The sequence below is a fragment of the Cetorhinus maximus genome, chromosome 8 (assembly GCF_964194155.1).
Source record: "Cetorhinus maximus chromosome 8, sCetMax3.hap1.1, whole genome shotgun sequence".
Classification (NCBI taxonomy): Eukaryota; Metazoa; Chordata; class Chondrichthyes; order Lamniformes; family Cetorhinidae; genus Cetorhinus; species Cetorhinus maximus.
In genome coordinates, this window is record NC_135886.1 from 78254693 (window position 1) to 78269803 (window position 15111).

At 42.4% G+C, this 15111-nt stretch overlaps 1 protein-coding gene across 10 annotated transcripts in view; it reads right to left on the reverse strand.

Annotated features, from left to right (window-relative positions):
* Positions 1-232: 232 nt before the first annotated feature.
* LOC144683748 (Krueppel-like factor 12) overlaps positions 233-15111 on the reverse strand; it is a 190252-nt gene continuing 175373 nt past the window's right edge. For 7 of the 10 annotated variants that reach the window (XM_078547094.1, XM_078547097.1, XM_078547102.1 and 4 more), the window contains 2 exons: positions 12438-12494; positions 233-2054 (listed from right to left, as the gene is read on the reverse strand). In XM_078547094.1, coding sequence (XP_078403220.1) covers positions 1873-2054; positions 12438-12494 — 239 coding nt within the window. In that variant the 3' untranslated portion in view covers positions 233-1872. The remainder of the gene's footprint in view (positions 2055-12437; positions 12495-15111) is intronic. The other 3 variants (XM_078547095.1, XM_078547101.1, XM_078547093.1) reach the window with 1 other exon arrangement.

Here is a 15111-nt window from a genome sequence, read left to right on the forward strand (position 1 = left end):
TAAAAATGACAGGCATGAAAACTAAAAGTGAGCTTTAAAGGGGCAGCAAGAATGAGATTTCCCTTTTGAAATGGTATAAACCATTATTGTTTGTGGGGTACAGTTGTTCATTCATTATCCATGTAATGTCATTACAAATCCTCCAAAGAACCGCAATAGCATATTTATGTCTCTGCTCCAGATCAGTACACTCAGGTTAAACAACGGCAAGTCAAATTAAATGTGTCCGTGGTGATTGTTGATCAGCATTAGTCATTTATTAATGAAATCTAGAGATCACTCTTACACCAACAAAAGCTTGAAGACCATTCGAGAAATATTCCCATATACTCTGATTAAAATGTGATTTGCTGGTCTCGCCGAGTTTTTTTTCAATCTACAACTACCACGCAAGATAAATAGGTTACACAATCAAAACAATACCTCACAGGGCAGTAAAAAACAGCATGGGCAAGGCAGATGGGCATACATTTGCAATCTCAGACAGCTGCAGCTTTCACCTATGACAGCAAGTCATTCAATGCTGCAAGTCTGTGCCCTAACCCGCATCTATTAATATGCATTGAAGCAGAAGAACAAGATCTTAAACCAGTAGAGATCTTAAACTTTACATCTAGCTTCACAGTTCATCAAACTGAATGAAAATGAGTCTGGCGATTAGTAATAGTTTAAGAATGTGTGTATATTAATACAGAAACATTCATAGTTAGCTTTCAATGACCAAGTTCAATGTTCATATGCTCTTTATTTATACCATTCAACTCCAGAACTGTATCATGTTGTAACAAGCAGAGACATTCACAGTAAGCAACTAAGACTACTGGCACATCACTGATATTGCTGCCAAGACATCTCAGTCAGTATCTGTGGCAGCAAAGGGCTGTGTGGGCACCAGTTCCAGCTTTTGTCTCTGCCATTGCAGAAACTGTAATATTACTGGGTTTGCCACGGTGAAAAAACAGTAGCAACAGGTTCAGAGACCACAGATACCATCACTGTGCTGAGCTAGTTAGTGGAAAGAGAATGCTGCTTCAGCAAAAATCTCCCACAAGCCTGAATAAGAGAGGAGCTGTTTACAGTGGATCAAAACTAATAGCCACTTTTATCTATTATTTCAGGAGGGAGTGGAGGCAGGATGAAAAATAAACCTGTTTTACAACATAGCTGTGTAACCCAGGATGATTGTTACCAGAGGAAGGAAGGCCCCTTTCTTTCATTAAGTGTATCTGCTCAACAATTCCAAGGGGAGTGCAGAGCTGAAACATGGGAAAAGGAACCATATTTGTGTCAGCAAAGTTTATGCATCTTGGCTATAAACCACTGATTGGATAAAGCATTCACTAAGACAGGGTAACTATTAAAATCGGTCAAAATGTCAGGAGTTTCCACCGTATGAATTGTTCACATTAAATGGAAAATACAATGACACAACCTAAAGTGTGAATATTCATTTCTTTGAAAGATTCATCATTAGTAATTAACACCAACCTCATTATTGCTTTTACTTAACCTTAAGTCATCACAAGCCAATGAAGATTTAAATGCCTTTTAACATGATTTGGGCTGCAAATAAGAGACTGCCTGCTTTTTTTCTGCCCTGTGTTAACATAATCAAGAAGAAAAATTTATGACAAAAATGACAGGCCTAGCTTAAATTACATAAATGCAGTCAGTACTTAACATCAAAAGGAAAGCTGGTTTGAACAGTTTCACAGTCTTTTGAGGGCGGGAGGGCTCTCTCTCTCTCTCTCTCTCTGAATTGGCATCCACAGGTGCCATCTTACAGCAGGTGCTGTCAGAATTCAGCAATGCTGAATAGTGGGATGGAGGCAGAGCTGGAGCTCTGATGTGAAGCTGGCCTTAAAGTACCTTTCACATCATCAAGTGTCTTCTGCGGTGCAGTGCAAGGTGGTCCGAGCGGGAAAAGCTCCGGTCACAGTCCGTGCATTTGAAAGGCTTAACGCCTGTGTGCTTGCGGAAATGCCTCGTCAGCTCATCAGAGCGTGCAAACTTCCATGTACAGCCTTCCCAGGTGCATCTGTAGGGTTTCTCTCCTACAAAACAGAACAAAATATTAATTGCTGCAATATTTTAATAAGCAGCATTCCAAGACTAAACTACATCCTTACCTGGATCCACAGGAACATGAGATACAATTCTAACATATGGCTGAAATTTACAGGCCTCCATCGGGTTCATTTTCAACGGGGATGCACATAAAATGTGAGATGCCCAGCCCACCAGGCCGCCTGCCCTTTGGCATATTGAGGCCCTTAACTGCCCAATTAAGTGGCAATTAAGGACCTCAATCCACTGCCATAAAATGCTGGGCAATGGCAGGCAGGTTGTTTTCGAAATTTCTTTGAAAAGGTGGGAAGTGGGTACTCATCAATCGGGGGTGGCCAGTGCACATCCAGAGCACCCTCCCCACCCCACCCACTTTGTTCTTTCCCGCCTGGCCTCCAAAACCCAGTACCCCACTTCCCTCCCCAAGCTCTCTGATCCCTCCCCCCTACTAAAAGCCCAGGACTTGCCATGTCTCCCAGGGGCCTTCTTGCAGTCCCAGCAGTGCCTGCTACTGAGTTCTGGCACTGCTGGGACTGCTAGAGCTGCTGGCCAATCAGCTTAGCCCACCCCACCTGTATATTATCGCTACAGGATAGGCTTTTAAAAAGTCGGTCGGTCAGAGGCACCTGGCCCTTGGCCCCGTGAAATCTAGCCCATAGAGTTAGTTCACCACTCACTAAGTAAGATAAAGGATGAAATGAAATGTACGTATAATTGCACCATTAAGGCCAAAACTGCTCCCATCCCCAACCCGATTCCCTTTTGTACTGTAATAAATGTTTAGATATCTTACTTAAAATCTTACCACTGAATGCATTTCTTATCTGAACTAGAAATTCTCCATTAAAATTTTTACATGAAGGCCTCAGCCTCGTTCTGGACTCTTGCAGTGTGAGCATGTGCAGTACATCTAATTTTCCAAGATGGATCAGCACCAGCCACTGTACTGATGGAGTATTTTTCTTTAGATTTGAGTACCTTCTGCTCAGTAGTTAAGGAATTATAAGAAACAAAAGGACACATATCAAAAACGTTGTTCAGGTGCATTTTATATATTTTTTTTAAACAAAAAGACCATGTGTGAGAAAAACACTCTTCTGATTCGACATTTATTGCAGCTTTTGTTTTGTGTTCTTTAAAACTGTATTGTGGTGAAAGGGTGATGGAGAGAGCGAGAAGACATTTACCCAAGTGCAAGATTTTCTTCATTCAATGTAATTTAGTTTCGCTTTTGTGATTGCATTTACCTTCCTACATGCAAAGCAATTGTGCCTCTTTAATCACAGGTCACGACAGGCAAATTTCTTCAATCTCCAACCCACCACACAAATACTGTGAAGTGAATCCTCATGTTAGATGTTTCCTAATAAGTACCCTACTAGAATTGTATTGTATTTACCCACTCAGCTGTCAGAGGAATAAAGGTGTAAAGGAGTTGCATTACTGGACCACAGATGCCAGGAAGGTTGAGGCTCAAGTTCATCTGCACATGGAGCAACAATGGGGCAATCAGCTTAGCTTTAGAGTCGGATTTAAATTTAAAAATGGGGATGGGACGTGGATGCAGAAATCCTGTCTCCATTTCTGGCAGGGGAAAGGGGATGGAGTGAGATTCACACTAGCAGGAAACCCGAACTCAGCAGGGCCATGAACTTAGTGCTGAGTTCAAACAGGTCCTGTTTTGGCTACTCCAGGGGCCTTAACCCATTAGTGTGGGAGTCATGAATTTATGGACTAGATGTAAACACTCTTGAAGGGCGGATAAGGTCTGTTTAAGTGTCATAATCTGAAGTTTTTTTAAAATCCCCTGCTCTTTAAACTTGAAAAAAAAAGGTTTAAGCTGTCACTGAAAGTTAAAATACACTGTCTGCTGGACTACTTTGATTAACAGACCATCTGGTGTAGGTTAGAAAAAAACAAGGCCACTCATTTCACATTTTCAACAGAATTCATTGTTGACATCTTCCAAGGGCTGTTATGCCATTATGAATGCTTGGGTGAAGTTCAAAAGCTACAAAAGCATCTCAACAGGTTTTCTGAGGTAGAAGATACCTGTCCTATACCTCCTCCCTTCTCACCCCAAACACTCCTTCCAAATGAAACAGTGATTTACTTGTACTTTTTCCAATTTAGTATACTGTATTTGCAGCTTAGTATGTGGTCTCCTCCACATCGGGGAGACCAAAGATAGACCTGGTGATCGCTTTGTGGAACACCTCCATTCAGTACACAAACATAACCCCTAGCTTCTGGATGTTTATCATTTTAATTCTCTACTTTGCTCCCACACTGACCTTTCTGTCCACATGGCCTGCTACAGTGTTCCAGTGAAGCTCAATGCAAGCTTGAGGAACGGCACCTTATCTTTAGTCTCCGCATTCTACAGCTTTCTGAACCCAACATCAAAGTCAACAACTTTAAATCATAACCTTCATCTTGTTCTGGATGTTTTTTCTTCTCTCCTTATTTTGTCTTTTTCCTTTTTTAGTTTTGCTGGGTTGGTGTTACCTTAAATTATTTCCCTTCATGTTGTATTGGAGCTTTAAGGAATGTAGTGACTGTGGCTTTAGCATTTTCTTCAACTAGGTGTAACCCTTGGGCATCCACCAGGTGGCCCAAATAAACAACTTTGTTTGCCTGAAAGGTATACTTTCTTTTTTTTTTAAGTGCACCCCTGCTTCCAAAAATCATTTCAAGACTTCTTCCAAATTAGCTAAGCGTTCAGCTTCCATGAACCCCGTTATTAGGACGTCATCCAGGTAAACCACGGCTTGAGGTAGGCCTTGTAGCAAACTCTCCATCTACTCTAGGAAATCGCGCAGGCCAAAGAAACACCAAAGGGCAGATGAGTGTATCGATATAACTCTTTATGGTCACAAACTCTCTGGAGGTATCATTAGTTCCAGCTGCTGTTAAGCGTGACTTATATCTAATTTAGTAGAAGTTGTTCCTCCTGCTAATTTAGCATAGAGATCCTCAATCTTGGGGACGGGGCACTTGTCCAACTTGGCAACTTTGATTACTGTTAGCTTATAGTCCCCACAGATCCAGATGATCCAGATGATAAGACAGGGACGACAGGTGTTGCTCACTCTGAGAATTGAACCGGCTATTATGACCCCCAGTCTCTCTAAACTGTTCAATTCGGTGTCAACCTTCTCCCTCAGAGCATATGGCAACGGCCTTGCTTTAAAGAAATGAGGAGTTACTTCTGAATCAACATAGATCTTAGCCTGTAGGCCTTTGATTCTCCTCAGTTCACCTCGAAAAACCTTGTCATATTTCTTTAGCAGCTCTGGCAGTCCTCCTACTCATAGATGTAAAATTTCAGAACAATTTAGTTTAATTTATTTCAACCAATCACGACCTAGAAGGCTTGGTCCTTCGCCTTCCACTACCATCACTGCGAGTTGTGCTGTTTGGTACTTGTAATAAACCGGCAGAGTGGTAACACCCTTCACTTGGACAGCTTCGCCAGTATAAATTTTCAATTTGGCTGAAGCCTGCTCCAAATTAAATTGTTGAGTACCCTTGTTTAAATATTTGAAGGTGTGCTCTCCAACTACAGTGGTTGAAGCACCAGTGTACACTTTCATCATTAAAGGTTTTCCATTTACCTGCAGACTAATGGTGATTGGCTCTGTCTTCCCTACTTTTACATTAAATATGGAGTAAATATCAGAATTGGTGGTTTCTGGTTCTTCCACATTATGTACTTCAATTAACTTACTTTGCTATCTGGGAGTCTGTCTCATTGCTGTTTTACAATGCTTCAGTATGTGCCCTCTTTTATGGCAAAAATAGCCTTCACTTCTTTAAAACAGCAAATTTCAGGAGTATGATTGCTTCCACATCGGTAACAATTCATTTTCAGATTTGCTGCTGAGCTGTTTCCTGTATTTATTTTAAATTTTTGGGTAGCGGGGACCGTCTCCCACTTCGTGGCGAAGTCCTTCTTTACGCGCCACACCCAGCTATCCATTCCCGCCCCAACTAGAAAACGGCACCATTTTGTGCACTTTGTATAGCCTGCGCGTCCCATTCGGCGCTTTCCATCGCGAGCGCTATTTCCAATGCTTTTTAAAAATCAAGGTTTACTTCAGCTAATAATCATCATTGAATGGCATCATTTTGCACACTGCAGGCCAAACGATCACTGAGCATATCACTTAGGATCGCTCCAAAACCAGTGTTCAGTCAATTGTTTCAATTTCGCCACGTTATGAAGCAATGGTCTCCCCCAGGGCTCTAACCCTCGAATTAAATCTGAGCCTCTGCATGGTGACTGAGGGTTTGGGTTGAAAGTGTCCCTTAATGAGGTCTTTGAATCGGGGGCGTTCAGGGCCGTCAAATTTCATATTAAATTATAGGTTTTACTCCTGCGAACGCTTAGGAGAATTGCCCTCCTCTTTTCATCCCCCGTGATTTTGTTTGCCTGGAAATAGAACCCAAGGCATTCTACATATTGACACCAATCCTCTGTAGATGGTTTGAAGGGGTCAGCCCTGCCAAAATGTGGCATATCTGGTGAGTATATCTTCCTTTTCCTCTGTTTAAACAAGATACTCTCAGTCACTGGATAAGGGACAACGCCGGACCTGATCTATCCTCATCGCCAGTTTGTCATGGACTTGATTTTCCAGACAGGTTTCTCATTAGGAACATCCAACTTTTTTTTTTGCAGGCGGCAGCAGCAGTTACCTGCTTCCATCAAGCTCCACAATTAGAAAAAGAACTACCACGCTAAGGTTCGCTGCGCTTAGAGTTCATTCGTTCACACTGTCACGTGATACTATACAACACTAAGTCTTAAAGCTACAGTCACTACATTCCTCAAAGCTACAATTAATACATGCATTCAGATGGTTGCTATGTAGCCATTCACTCATCTGAACACAACTTTTGTTTCTGTACTATACCACTATTACCACTAACATTGGCTGTTGCATCATGAATTTTTTTTGTTATTTAATCTCCTGGCCTCCACCCTATCATAGAACTTTCCTCATGTTCTTCCTGCTCCCTCCTTGCTTCCACTGGCTTAAAAACTCTTACGTTTCTATTTTTCTTGACCTGAAACGTTAACTGGGGTTTTCTGTGCCGGCCGGTGTTAGGCATAAGCGAACAATATGGCGAGAAGACCAAAAATTGGTTTCACGACGGCGTGAAACCAGTTTGCGATCATCTGCTCTGCCTGCCGATGGTGTTCCCCACCATCAGACATCAGGATCCTCGTTGTAATGCATCAGCATATCATTATAAGGTCAGCCCGCTGGACTCATCCCCCCACCCCGGGCTGCTCAATTGTCCGCAGGGAAACACGCCAATGTATTTCACAAGAGCATACATAAGGCTGCACTTCACTCGGGACTTCAAGGTTTGTTTCCCTGCCTTGCTTCGGTCGGCACTCGCAATCATCAGCACCAGCCTTCACAGACAGCACCACATCATTTTTATGGGGGCTCACTGGTAGGCCCCTGCCTACGAGGTCAGCCATATGTGGGTGGCTTTTCAACAGCTGCAGGGAAAGGTCTTGCTTGGGGAAGGGGGAGAAGTGGCCTTAGGCAAGGGAAAAATTTGCAGGACAAGAGCAGTACTGGGGAAGGAGGGTATCCCAGGGTGTGTGTGGAGGCACATGCTGATCTGCACAAGCGGCCTCAAGATGGTGAGGGCTGAGGAGGCATTCTCCAGAGAAGATGAGGCCAGGTGAACATGTGAGGATATGAGAGAATGGGTGGTGGTGTCCCTTGAGCTGGCAGTGAGCGAGATGCCAGTGAATGTGTGATGTGAGTATGAGAGTTTAGAGTGATAAGATGATTGCCTTACCCTGGCTGCACGGATGAGGCCATTCATCCTCTATCTGCATTGGATGGCTAACCTCTTCTGTGCAGCACTGGCACTGATCACCACTGCCATCGCCTACCAAGCCAGAGTGGTAATGTAGCTGCCCCTCCTGCAGCCAGAGTGGGGGTAGAGGACATCACGAGGGCCTCCACAGCATGCAAAAGGTGCTCGAGGGCTTTCGAGGCCATGTCATCTTTGCTGCAGTCCCAGATTGGAAGCACTGAGTGCAACTGTACTTTAAATGTGGTGCCTGGCATGATGAAATGGCGAGGTGATGACGTGGTGGGTGAATGAGAGCCCACGCACCATGGAAATGGTGTGTTTCCCAGAAATGCATAAGTAATGCGGTGGGGTTGGAATAATATGGCGTGAAAACCAGCCATCGCGGTCAGCGGGTAAAACAGCATTTTACCTGCCCACTATTGCACTTAGTGCAAATCTGGGCCTATTCCGCCCATTAACTCGGTTTCTTTCCAGCAATGCTGCCTGACCTGCTAAGTATCTCCAGCATTTTTTGCTTTTAATTCTGAATTCACAGGTGGAGTGACAATTTAAAGAGTTTATTAAATAATTAACTGTCTTTGGTGTGGCTGCTGAATAGAAGTGTGTTTGATTTTATAACAGATTAACTACTTGGGGTGATTTAAGAGCTTTGAATGGACTTCATGACTGGGATCATGAGCCAGAGCTGCATTAGATTGTCAGAAGTCCGTTCATCTCCACATGGCTTCTGAGGCCTGCCCATGTTGAATACTGGGTGAATGGCTATGGAGGTAGCATCAGTGGGGGGCAGATATGAAGGCCATGGGTTAGCATGGGGGGAATGAAGGGGATGTGTGAGGATTAGAGGGCCTAACAGCTCCTGAAACAGCTGGATGAAGTCATAGAAAATGGAGGTGGGTCTTCTAACCAGTCCATCTTGGCATTTCCCCGCCTTTGTGACCGCCTAGGATCTGTTTCCTGGGTCAGCTGGCCCCACCTTCCCAGCATGAAAATTGGGTCTACCGGGGCCCTTTAAATCGAAGTGGGCCTGCTGAGTTGGGACATTTACCAAAGCAAGCTACCCGCCTGGTAACAAAATCTAGCCCAACACCTCTAATCGTGTAACACTCCCTCAGCACTGAAGTGTCAGCCTAGGTTATGTGCTTAAGTCCTGCAATGAGGCTTGAAACTATGACCTTTTAATTCACAGGTGATTGTGCTGCTAATTTATCCAATCATTTAAGCACGATCACATTAGTTCAACAGTTCAGTTCAAAGGAATAATATTAATTTAAGAATAAAAGTAGATCTGACACTGACACCCTTGAATACTAACAATTTAATAAGGCCCTTACTACTTAGCAAGATTCATGATTTTTTTTTTGTTATATTTTGTAATTTAACTTAGGAACGGACTTAAAGAATAAAACCATCAATGGCAGTGTACAGTATAAACCTGTTCCTAGGAGATAGAGGGGCCATAAATTGTACTGTAGAATCTTGGAATTGGAACTCTATTCAATTATGTAATTCTGAAGAAAAAAACTCATTACTGAAAGGAAAGAATATAAAAACTAAGGTTCCATGTCTGTTATGCTTGTCATACTAAATGGGAGATGAACGTAATGCACAGCAACTTACTCACAGTCAGTCAAGAAATGACATGAACACACAATAATAAAAACAGTGACTATTTAAGCAAGGCAATGAATAGAAATCATAGAGGCTGTGTTCATCATGTGTTCACTCTACCCATAGAAAATGAACGCTATCAAATTAGGACAAACTGTGGATGTGGAAGCTGACTTGATACTATGCAAATCTCAACACCCTTTGCTGACACATCAACGCTGCTTTGTGAAAACATGCAAATTATCCCATGTAACAGAGATCCTTTGCATAGTAGTTCCTTGTCTGAGCATAACACAAGTAGAAGGAATTTCACCTTTTCCTGCTGTTCTCTGAGCTGCATAGGAAACATCTTGAAGGGTTCCACTATATTAACCACTTCAATGAATTCTCCTTCATGAAAGATTTCTTAAGGTTTTGTTTTCAATGGAACATACGCTTACAACATTTACCTGTTTCTTATCAGAGGCTCAAATAAGTCTAACATACATTTATGGGAAACAAGATTTATCTCGTACATTGGCCATTTAGTTAACCTAATATGAATAGGCTACAGGAGAGTGAAATGCTAGAGAACCCCTCTTGGTGATTGAATACTTTAGTAAATCTGATTTCTTTCAGTAAAATGTTCTTGATGTCCTTGTCTAAACACAGCTCGTTTCACTTTTATTAGTTTCATTCACATTCATTTTAAATAACCTGCTTTAGGAATCTAACAAAGTACGGCACTGTTTGACTGAGACTACTACCTATGCCAACCACAAACAGATACTGCCTCTTTTGTATCTTAGCAACGTCTTAGATAGAACACAAACAAAAGATTTTATAACTGGCTATAAGGTAAAAGGAATCTGTACTCTATCATGGAGTTCAATCAAATTCCAAAGTCAGTCTACAGCCATTATCTGTCAGCTTCACCTTTATCTGACTAGAGTTCACTTGATAAATTTATGTCCAGGAGTTATTTTTACTGAGGCAAAATAGTTTTACGGCATAGCTTAACTGAAAAACTCAATAGAGTTTACTCAATGGCCTGGTGGATGTAGGTAGGCTGCAGTGTAGCATTGAGCCATGTAGATCAGAAGGTGCCAGGGAGGAATTCCAGTCTGTGTTAAGTTAGCAGATCTTAGTCAGGGTACCAGTAAGGCGCTGCAGTTTGCTTCAGTACCCTTAGGATGATTGGGAGGAGGCCCCGGAAGTTTTGTGGGGGGGGTGTGTGTGTGTGTGTGTGGGGGGGGGGGGGTGGTTGTGTGTGGGTGGTGGTGGGTATTAAAAGGAAATTTACAGGATGCTGCCTTCTCTGTGAGAATGCTACCGAAATTGAACGTGTGATTCTTAGGTGAGAACCAGATTGAGCTTAGCTGTGAAATCCCACTTACGGAATAAATCTAACTTTATCTATTCAGCCTGTTTACCCAGTTCATATAGTTCGCAGTCTTTTTTTTTAAATCGCAATGTGATCACTAATTCTGAATTCTTCCACCAAATTTTAAAGCAGGTCAGTATTCGGATTATAATGCCTAATTGCTCATGACTGCTCATGGGGAAAAGAAATTCTGGGCCTTTTGTAAGTTGATCACAATTGGTTCTACGTTGTCTAGAAATCCCATCCTCCAGGATCAGCTTGCATCTGTGTAGCTTCAGTGTCTGGATTTAGGTCATCTCAGTTTAATATTCTAGTGTCTAACTAGTAACTAATTCAATCTGTAGCAGCAATAGTCAGCAAGTTGATCCTCACTGACTCCACGATAAACACCCAATAACTCTGGAATGATAACTCTGTACAAGTGCCTGCGCTAGAGGGCACCACCAAGAGTGATTCAAATCAGTACACCCATAAATATCAGAGCAGTATGTTAAACAAAACATTTATCCTATGTTCTCTATCGACAATGAAGAAAGTACTTCTTCCACATTTCAGGTCTCAAATGATGTAATAAGAAAATGCATTCAATAAACAACAGAGAAATATCACCACCCAATACCAATCTAATGTTCTATAGGCAACCTCCTGCAACTGATGCTCCCAAGAGCATGTCACTCCTAAGTTCAGTGGGTTTTGGAAAAGCTATTTAACACTGGCTCTACCAAGTGTAGTCTTTACTTCCTGCTATCAGTTTCTTTGAGCATCACAACATTTCTTGCAACTGATATACAGAGAACACTTGTGATTGAAACAAAAATCTTAATCTGCCATTACTCAAAATAGTGAACTGGATTAACACTGATGTAGGAAAACATTTATATTGCATTTACAACAGGAAATGTAAACTCCACCTACAAATCTCCATTAGACCAGGTCTGGACATGAAGCTCCAGCTTTCGTCCCGTTGATTTATGCACTAACTTTAGCAGCAACTACTTTGCCATGATGCTAAGGCCCATGAGTGAATGCACTGCATACCTATTTAGTATTTATGCTCAGCACAAACCTACAATGAATCCAGTAAAATGAACATGGAACTTCAGCTGAAGATAGTATCACTTCTGCAGTGAAATGAATTGAAACTTTCTCTTACGCATAAGTTAATGAGCCAGCCAGCAAAGCATGAAACAGTACTGAAAACAGATTTAATATGATCATTCTTTTCCATGTATTAATGACAACATTTTCCAGAAAGCACTGGTATGAATCAAACTTATGTCAATGCATTTTTACTCTGCACAATTTTCATCTGATATCAGTCCTTTGACCAGTTTTCCCCTTCTGAAGACTGCTAAAGTACAGTTCCATGGACATTGCCTGACAAGTGGCTGTTGTGTGTATGAAGCTGGACGATGAGCTGTAGCAAGCATCTCCACCATGGGGCCGTCACAGTCAAAACTCATCCATCATCATTAGATATCTGCATGCCTGCACTTTCCAGTTAGGATCAATGAATAGTGAGCAGGAGTCAAATCTTTGTTGATTTTACCTTCAGCAGTAATGTTTCCATGCACAGCAGCCTGGAAGGTACGCCATAGGCCTTGTTCTATGATAAATACAGTGTACACAAAGAAATTTAAAGGAGTCACATACTGAAAATACCAGCCGTTCACATACACTAAACTTTAAAGGGAACACTGCTCGTCAGCCTAGTGGTGCTGGGGTCAATTGTGGAATTAAAACAATCAGTGGAATAGATTGGCTACCTTGTCTGTTACTCTTCCTAAGAACAACAATTAACAGAAGGAATTTTGTAGAATCAAAGACAGCTCTCCAGGTTGGTCGACACTGTCCACCTGCATGGTTTAATCTGGCCCAATGATCTCTTCTGCCTTCATGTCGCATTCTGCCGCTCAACGATTCACAAGCCTTTTCTATGCGAACATACAAATTAGGAGGAGTAGGCCACTCGGCCCCTCGAGCCTGCTCCACCATTCAATAAGATCAAGGCTGACCTGAATGTAAAATCAACCTCACATTCCTGCCTACCCCCTATAATCTTTCACCCTCTTGTTAATCAAGAATCTATATAGCTCTGCCTTAAGAATATTCAAAGACTCTGCTTCCACTGCCTTTTAAGGAAGAGAGTTCCAAAGACACACAACCCTCAAAAAATTTCTCCTCCTCTCTGTCTTAAATGAGCGACCTCTTATTTTTAAACAGTGACCCCTAGTTCTAAATTCTCTCACAAGAGGAAACATCCTCTCCACATCCATCAAGACCCCTCAGGGGTCTAAAATGTTTCAATTAAATCGCCTCTTACTCTTCTAAATTCCAGTGGATACAAGCCTAAACTGTCCAACCTCTCCTCATAAGACAACCCGCCCATTCCTGATATTAGTCTAGTAAATCTTCTCTGAACTGCTTCTAACGCATTTACATCTTTCTTTAAACAAGGAGACCATTACAGTACACAATACTCCAGATGTGGTCTCACCAATGTCCTGTACAACTGAAGCATAACCTCCCTATTTTTGTATTCAATTCCCCTCACAATAAATGATAACATTCTATTAGCTTTCCTAATTACCTGCTCTACCTGCATACTAATCTTTTATGATTCATGCACTAGGGCACCCAGATCCCTCTGAATCTTAGAGCTCTGCAATCTCTCACCATTTAGATAATAAGATTATTTTTTATTCTTCCTGCCAAAGTGAATGATGCACCTCCTCTTTCTGCAGAACTGGCCCCTCCCCACATTCTGTTTCAGGTTATTAACGCGCTCTAACCGTGTGTAGATAAGCAGCACATTTTTATGTTACTGTGGACAAGGAGTATAGTCCAGGGTAGTTTAATACACCCTGTGATACAGGCCAGGAAGGTCCAATGGTCAAGTCCCAGCCTTTGCTGTGCTCATGATTTCAGCAACAGGCCTCAGTGTTTCTGAGTTAGGCGGCCTGGGTATATCTGTACATGTCAGGTAAATACAAGACCAGGTTTAACTGTGAAAAACGTAGAAAATGCTGGTCAGATAGCATCAGTGGAGAGAGGAAGGTAAGGTTAACATTGAGGACCTTATGTTCCTTTGTAGGAACCAAATGTCACAAGACCCGAAACATGAACCCAAACATCTCTCTCTCCCCTGATGCTAACTCACCTGTTGAGTGTTTCCAACATTTTTGTTCTAATTTAAGATTTTCAGCACCTGCAGTATTTTACTTTCTTTAAAAATTCTTTCATGGGGTGTGGACATTGCTGACAAGACCAGCATTTGTTTCCCCTCCTTATGTGTCCTTGAGAAGGTGGTGATGAGCCCCCTTCTTGAACCCCTACAGTCCATGTCATGTAGGTACACCCACAGTGCTATTAGGAAAGGAGTTCCAAGATTTTGTCCCAGTGACAAAAGTGAAGGAACGGCGATATAGTTCCAAGTCAGGATGGTGCATGACTTGGAATGGAATTTGCAGGTGGTGGTGTACCCATGCATCTGCTGCCCTTGTCCTTCTCAGTGTAGAGACTGTGGGTTTGGAAGGTGCTGTTGAAGGAGCCTTAGTGAGTTGCTGCAGTGCACCTTGTATATAGTACATACTGCTGCCACTATGCATCCATGGTGGATGGAGTGAATGTTGAAGGTGGAGAATTGGGTGCTGATCAAGCGGGCTGCTTTGCCCTGGTATCAAGCTTCCTAAGCATTGTTGGAGCTGCACTCATCCTGGCAGGTGGAGAGTATTCCATCACACTCCTGACTTGTCCTTTGTAAATGATGTGCTTTGGGAAGTCAGGAAGTGAGTTGCTTGCCACTGAAGTCCCAGCCTCTAGCCTGCTCTTCTAACCACAGTATTTACATGGCTGGTTCAGTTCATTTTCTGGTCAATGGATTTCAATACCCCAGGATGTTGATAGTGGGGGATTCAGTGATGGTAATGCCATTGAATGTCAAAAGGTGGTGGTTAGATTTTCTCTTGCTGGAGATGGTCATTGCCTGGCACTTGTGTTACCTACCACTTATCAGCCCAAGCCTGAATGTTGTCCAGGTCTTGCTGCATATTGGCCTGGACTGCTTCAGTACCTGAGAAATTGCGATTGGTATCAAACATTGTGGAATCATCAGCAAACATCCCCACTTCTGACCTTATGATGGAGGGAAAGTCATTGATAAAGCAGCTGAAGATGGTTGGGTCTGGGTGACTACCCTGAGGAACTCCTGCAGTGATGTCCTG